The 7,735-nt window shown below is 36.6% G+C and overlaps 1 protein-coding gene across 2 annotated transcripts in view; it reads right to left on the bottom strand.

Moving 5' to 3' along the window:
• Positions 1–1,017: 1,017 nt before the first annotated feature.
• Positions 1,018–7,735, bottom strand: part of LOC110463338 — a 56,194-nt gene continuing 49,476 nt past the window's right edge. For both annotated transcript variants that reach the window (XM_021517845.1, XM_021517846.1), the window contains exon 2: positions 1,018–2,484. In XM_021517845.1, coding sequence (XP_021373520.1) covers positions 1,297–2,484 — 1,188 coding nt within the window. In that variant the 3' untranslated portion in view covers positions 1,018–1,296. The remainder of the gene's footprint in view (positions 2,485–7,735) is intronic.

Raw genomic sequence — 7,735 nt, 5'->3', positions numbered from 1 at the left:
CGGAGCACCCGGAGAATACCCACGTTATGGGGCAGGTGACGAATAACTTTTCACGTCCGGTTTGGGAATATGAACCCCGTCTGTTTTGATGCTTATCACATGTGATGCTTCAGATGCTGGATGTGGCCTACGGTCAGGCCCCATCTGCTATTTGGTTATAAAGAATGGTACAGGTCAGTTTCCAAGTTACTGCATGTCCGACATCAACTAAATGTTGTCAGATAGCCCGAGGACTCCGGTGGATCAGAGAGAGAGAAGCTGTCCGTGAACTTTTAACTTACATAGATATCTTTCAAACCGAGCAGAGAAAGTTCTCATTTTGTTTAGCTAACGTTTTTGGAATACAGAGAGAGAGATAGAAGCTGTCCGTGAACTTTTAACTTACATAGATATCTTTCAAACCGAGGAGAGAAAGTTCTCATTTTGTTTAGCTAACGTTTTTGGAATACATTTACCAGCATTTATTCTGAACCTCCCTATGGTACCCTCTTGCGTACATACTCTAATTATACATTAAACATGTTTCGTTTTATTCGAATTCAATAGTGAACAAAAATATCTCATTAGATGTATATAATATAATACCCATAATTCTTGCTTGGGATGTATTTTGTAAATGTGCGAAATCAGACTCGATCTTACTGAATTTGTATTGCACAAAAACATGGTTTTTTTATGTGTCAATATTGCTTATATCAACAAATAAACCAAATATTTTTACCGTTGCGGCAAATAAATACTGGTTAACATTATTAGTTATCTAGTTTGTTACATTTGTAGTGTCCTACTATGGAACCATAGAGGGTCAGTAAAATACAAGGGGGTGAGGCCTAAGGTTCGTTCGGGGATATTTGGGAAGGCGTATTTTAAACCTGATTTGTTTTAATTTCAAAGCGACAGACACGGACCGCCATATTGCCCCCTAAGAAATTTTACTGACCCTCTATAGTCTCATAGGGGGTCACCACGTGCCCCGATTTTAACCAATCAGATGCGACAATTCTATCCGAGGTGCGATGATGCTTTATTTGATACAGTTCATGTGCATATTCAATGAAAGTCTCATCCATTTCATGCGCAGATAACTGACAACATTTGGTAGTTTCACTGAGACTAGCTTGAGAATAAAATAAACATTTATTCGGACGTACATCATTTTTAACACAAATCTTTTAGACATACCTACGGAACTTTTGTGTACGAGTCAATAGAAAAACTATTTAAATGTGAAATTCGATCAGATATTTTGCACTTGAATATCATTGGCAAATTATTTTAAAAAACCCACCCAATTATCTAGAACGGCGACAGGATCGGAGTAGGATAAATATCATGAATGGTGAATCTAGTGCAGGAGACCACGCCATTAGGGGTCAGACAGTGTAACTTGTGCTGCTCTCTGAGGTAGGCGGCCAGTATACCAAACCCACTCCTCGTGATCAGCAACGCCTCACAGCGTGTCAGCATGAAGAAGTCTAACATGGCCTTGCGGAAGCCAGCACACAAGTCGCCTTTCTTAGTTATGTCAATGTGTGTTATTATACCATCAATGTCCACTATAGATCGCGGAAACAATTTGTTAGCCTTCTTCCTCACTGAATTCGAGTCTGTTGCAACAAATATTGAGAATTTCTGTCTTTCCTTTTGTTTCAGAAACCGCCATATGTCGACAAGCTGGGGAAGCGTTGTACGCACCGTGCCTGATTCCCCCATACGGATGTGTGCACACGCAAACTGTTTTTGTCGCTTGATACTATCTAAGTTATCGTTCAGTTCTTTTTTCAGAACGAAGAGTGAATTGAAAAAGTGTTTGTAAATATCTGAGTACTGTAGTGTTGTGATCCAAGGGACTGTCTTTCCTATTCCTTTGCTAGCTCGAAAATGTTCGGTATAATCCCAGTTCATTCGCACAAAGTTTATTTCCTTATGGAAGGTTACAAACAAACGATCCAGTCGGTTTGACCTGATGGCAACAGGGACCTTACAATAAAACGGTAGATATTGGTGGCTAAGCTGTTTTGCCTCCATGCGTGCCTGGTTGAAAACCCAGTTATGACCTTTGTAGTCAAGGTAGTCTTGGAGAGGACACGGGTTGTCATGGTGCACTAGAAACGTCTGATTGGTTACGAGAGCTATGACGTATACACTGAGCATGCCCGACAATCTGTCTGACCAACCACCACACTCCCCATGGTGGGCGTTGCTGCAGTCGTACACCATGTACCCGACTTGGCCCGTTTTTCGTATTCCCAGTACGTTAGTTTTGTAGTCCAACACCTCACGAGCATTCACAGTGTTGCTATGTATCGTTGTATTATCACCATTTGAGGACATTTTCCCGGTCGTTGTTACATCCTCTGATCCAGCATCATGCGGAATCATACGGAGAAAATGGTGTAGTTCAAGGTCATACATAAATATCATGGGGATGCAGAAACACGTGACTACAGAAAGGCAGATGCATAACATGTGGTACCTGGTGATCTGAAACAAAAACACCGGATTGTACACTTGTTCAGTTTTACAAGCAACACATTTAAAAATCATATGAACCAGTGGTGTAAGTTATAATTTCAAAAATAAATGCTTACATATACGAGAGTGCTTAAATAAGGTTAGGAATGAAAATCATCAGTTTGGTATCGATAAAATATGCAAAGTTTGTGTTGAACACAAACAGTTTGCGAGCTTTCGAAGACCTCTGTTTCCTTGTCAAACACAGAGTGCAAATGTTTGCTTGACAAAGAAAGCAGACGTGCTCGAAAACTCGCAAAATAGGATTTCAGTTAGAGCGTGTGCTCAAAACAAACTTAACTTATAGTGTTTATAAAAGATGTATTGACTTTATTCGATCTACTAGAGGTCATTCGGTAAATGACATTGTATGCAACATTAACATGTTGATTCGCCGTTTATGATCGTTTTATGAATTCACCTCATCATTTGACTCATACAGTGTAGACAGAATGCTGGGCCGTTTCTGGATTGATTAACAATACTATTTCTATAAAATACAGATATGGTTTTAGATATGAACACAAGATGGTACACGTATGTTACGGCACGATTTCTCATCCCGACACGATTTCTCACCCCAGCTCTATATTTCAATAGGGGTATTGTCTGATGTTTTTCATCCGGGGTGTTTGATTGTTTTTTTTTTTTTTACAACAATAACAAAACTGTTTCTTTACTTTTTAAAATAATCTTTTCTCTGTTAAAAAACTGCAATCCATATATCAGTTAATTAAGAGAAAATATTTGCATCAATAGTGAAGCGATAACTCCTTACTGATTACACACGTATTCAGTGAGGAACAAAAAGGCGCGATGAATGTTCACTTTGCCTTGAAAAACAACGGATAAACACTTAGCTCGGAGAATGACCTGCAGTTACATATGTATTATGTATATTACTACGAATCTGAAATAAACCTGGAAAATCTACTTATCCATATAGAATGACGAACGGTACGGTAGTCTGGTGGTAGGACGCCGGGCTCGTGACCGTGTTCGAGTCACGGCACGGCGCTGTGTTGTATCTTTGAGCAAGATCCTTTACTCCGCTTGTTCCAGTTTACTCAGCTGTACATGGGTATGTGGTTGGGAAGTGCTAGAATTATTGAATGCTAGCTGTTAGCGCCGAAATGGCAGCTTCGACTGTTTGCTCCCCAGGGAGTTGAGAACGGTATTGGCTGGTTGCAAAGGCCCTATAAACACGGATAATAATTTGTGAACCGCTTTGAGACGACCTACGAACTAGGTTGTGATAAAGCGGTATATAAGAACCTCGAATTATAATATAAGCTATTGATTAGATGGGAATACCGAATTGATAACAACACGAAGTCAAATTTTATTTAAAGCTTTTTTTTTGTAAATAAAGGTACCGTTAGAAAAAAAACGTATCCCCAAAATAAAGACTTTCTTCCTTTCATTCGACAGCTTACAATATGCTGCTTGTTTCAATCCTTTTGTTTTTTCTGACGTCATCTCTCATTTTTGGAATAGAGCGAGCTTCTTTAAACTTGCCTAAGTGTACATGTAATAGATGAACTTACATGATAGCAAATGACGAGATGTTCGATGTACAGCATGCCTAATATTGATTGATTGTTTGATTGATTTATCTATCATTTTTTTCATTCATTCACTTTTGAAATACGCAGCAGAAGTCTTCAAATATCTTCACATATTCAATAAGACTATGAAACAAATATTGTTGCTCGATTACATGGTATGAAAGAATCAATAATACGTCTGTCCAACTTGTTCATACACACCTGGAACGCATAGCGTGCAGCATACAGGGGCACGAACTCACGCGCGCAAATACAATGCACGTGCGCGCATCTTCTTAAACACATTAAAACGCAATATAGTTCATCTAAATTGTGAGAGAATAAACACTTCTTAAATAAGAACACCTGTTATTTATTTGTTTTTTATTTATTTTCGAATCAGAAGAACCGATTTTGTTTGAATTCCACTGGAGATATTCGAAACATAGAAAAAAATGTTCACCACAATTTGCGCGCGATAAAACGTATATATAGATCATATGTAAGTCATATCTAACACAAGACATAGTCAACAATAATGGCAAGATTCCAATGAAAAAGGTTACTTAAGTAACAAAGAATACGAACTGTTTACACAACATGAGCTTACTAAAGCAGAAGTGAAATCAGTTGCTCTGGAAGGGTACATACATTTCATTTTTATCATAAATTATAACAATATCTAGTTGTAACAGGGACCGTTACTTAAGTCGCCCATACAAATCCTGCATTCGCAAATAATGCTGCAAAATTATCACAATGCCATAACACATCTGCATACAGAATCTGACCAAAAATGGTCAATATCTAAATGCCAACCAATCAGGACCCGACCTAACACGGCCATATTATAAAATGAAAAAAAAATCAACGAAAGCCACTGAAGTGTTTTTAGTGTCATTGCTAACTTTTAAACAGAATTTTCTTTTGGTGAGGTGTAGACCTAAACCATATCACAACAAAAACACCCATTAAAATTCAAATGAGTATTTTGTTCGTTTTTCGTAGGAGCATAAACTGAAATTCTCAACAAAGTCAGATTTTCCCCTAAAAGAATGTTGTCAAACTAATTTCGCATTGAAGGATCGTTTTTGATGCAACAACAACTACGGATCATATACTACAGTTTACATGTAAAATATCTTGCTATGGTCAGTTATCAGATATTTACAGACAAATCAACAGCCGGAAGCCATCTCGAGTAATGATATTTTCCAGACAAAAATGTGTTCATCTTAGAATAAAAGTATCTTATAACTTCTGAATACCAACTGTATTTTGATTATAGAAAGACTAGGTCATGAACTACCAGTGACAAAAATATCAATCCAAAATATGTGGTTGAACATATTCAAAGAAGGGATCAAATGGCCATATGGTCTTTACATCAGAATTCATGACTTTGTGTATAGTCTATTCATTATGACTGAAACTGACAGAAAAAAAGGAAATATTTGTTCCAGTTTAAATGGAATGAATATTTAATCAACAAAGAACATGTTTCGAAAAGATTTGTAGGTTTATTTCTTTTCAAGATGGCCACCAAAACATTCATTCTACTGATTTATCAGGTGGCAGATTCCCAGACAATTTTCTTGCAATATAAATGGAATTCAGAGATTTTGTATTTGTTCGATACTTTGTTTTCATTTAAGCATTGAACTGTTTTTGTATGGTATTTATGATCTATTTGAATGACACAGATTTGCAAGCAAACAACATAATGCGCACTAACGCATTATGATTTGTTTGCTTGCAAAGCTGTGTACCATCTAGTATGGCAGTCACTCTGTCTCACAAGAGTGTTTCTGAGAATACAGGATTGTATGAAAATATTTTCCGTACCCAAATGGTCAGGACGAATTAACACTGGAACTATATTTATTCAATGCTTGTACTACAGACTGAAATGTTTTTGGAATACTAGGCAGAAAAATGCAAAGAGCGGAACACTTCATTACAACAGATATCAGTTTTTATCTTAACCCAAAACAGTAAAATACTGAAGAAGAAAGAAATGGGGCAAATTACATATGGATTTTGAGAAACTGTTCTTTGGCAAACTTGTTCTAGATTTGCAGCCAGGGTCATCCAAGATACCAAAATTGAGAATGAAGGCTAATTGATTCTTTGACAAGATTTACGACACTTCTAAAAGGTCACAAATTATGTCAGATTGCCACCTTCATGATTGAGAGTTCAAATTCTCTCTTCCTTATAGGATAACCTGTGTACAAGGGTTTCGGTCATTGCCAATAAGATGAATTCATATTGTTAAAACAAAGACAACATTTTATATGTGAACAGGATCCGTGAAACAGGTCCTTGATTGTTAAGAAAAAAAAAACTACTAGTGGTTTTAAGTCAGTATATCCAAAAGTCATTATAGATTGACTTTGTTTTACATTTCGTGTACCTTTACATTTACGAGATTTCGCGATGATAGGATGGCGACCTTCACCAATACATTTACTCATCATTTTGAGAATTACAGACTGTATTAAAAATTATAAGAACAAATTCTAAAAAGTGAAAAGAAATTTCATTTGATCTCAAAATTGATTGTTAACAAAGTATTTATCACACCAAGTGATGTAGGAAATTGGAATTTAGAATTGTTTGTGACCTAACATGTACTGAAAGATTTATTGTAGGCTTGCAACGAATTTCGTAACCAATTACCTGTAACCTGTCTTAGGCCCTCACCTTCTTGGGCACACTGGGTACTTTGTTGTGCGAAATGAATACTTTCCACCACATTTTTTGGGCTGAATGTTTGCAAACATATTTGAAATAACACCAATGCTTTATACTATGATAATTGTATGTATACAAGAATAATAAGAATGAAAAATCCTATATTTTACATTAAAATTTTATAAAATGTTCAAATTAACTCACATTCTGGATGAAAAATATATTATTACTGCACTACATCAGAGTAAATGGCCTTTCCCAAGTAAATCGATGCAAATAATACGATTATTTTTCAGAAAAACACTTTGAGGCTGAAATTCCATTTGTCGACCTCCATTCTTTATTAAGGTTAATTAATCATCTAAATAATTAGAAGAGTGATTCAAAGTAATAACATCGGATGTATAAGGGATTGAAAAAAAGTTAAAACAACAGCATAAATCTCGCAGCACTTCTGAAACAAAATTTATGAGTGGGCAGGCTCCTATGTCATTTTAACATAGCTGGAAATAGTCCCTTTATAAAAAAGCCTAAACATACATGTACCACACTCGCCAAGAAACATGATAACGGATACTATGCCTACTCTTAACACGATTTCTTACCCGGGCGAGAAATCGTGTCGGGGTGAGAAATCGTGTCGGGGCGAGAAATCGTGTCGGGGTGAGAAATCGTGTCGGGGTGAGAAATCGTGCTGCGAACGTAGCAATTTTAGCAAACCGGGTGAGAAATCGTGTCGGGGTGAAAATTGTGCCGTAACACACGTAGCCTCCCTACGGACGTCTATAAATAGAAGCGTATGGAAGGGGATCACCGCCATAATTATTTTTTTATAGAATTAGTTACTTCTGGTTTTGAATCTAATTCTATGTACATTTGTATTATTTCCCTAGTTGATAAGTTATATAATTAGCTAATTCTGGTTTTGAATCTAATTCTATGTACATTTGTATTATTTCCCTAGTTGATAAGTTATA

This window comes from Mizuhopecten yessoensis, unplaced genomic scaffold (assembly GCF_002113885.1).
Source record: "Mizuhopecten yessoensis strain PY_sf001 unplaced genomic scaffold, ASM211388v2 scaffold10889, whole genome shotgun sequence".
NCBI lineage: Eukaryota > Metazoa > Mollusca > Bivalvia > Pectinida > Pectinidae > Mizuhopecten > Mizuhopecten yessoensis.
This window is presented reverse-complemented; position numbering and strand designations above follow the sequence as displayed.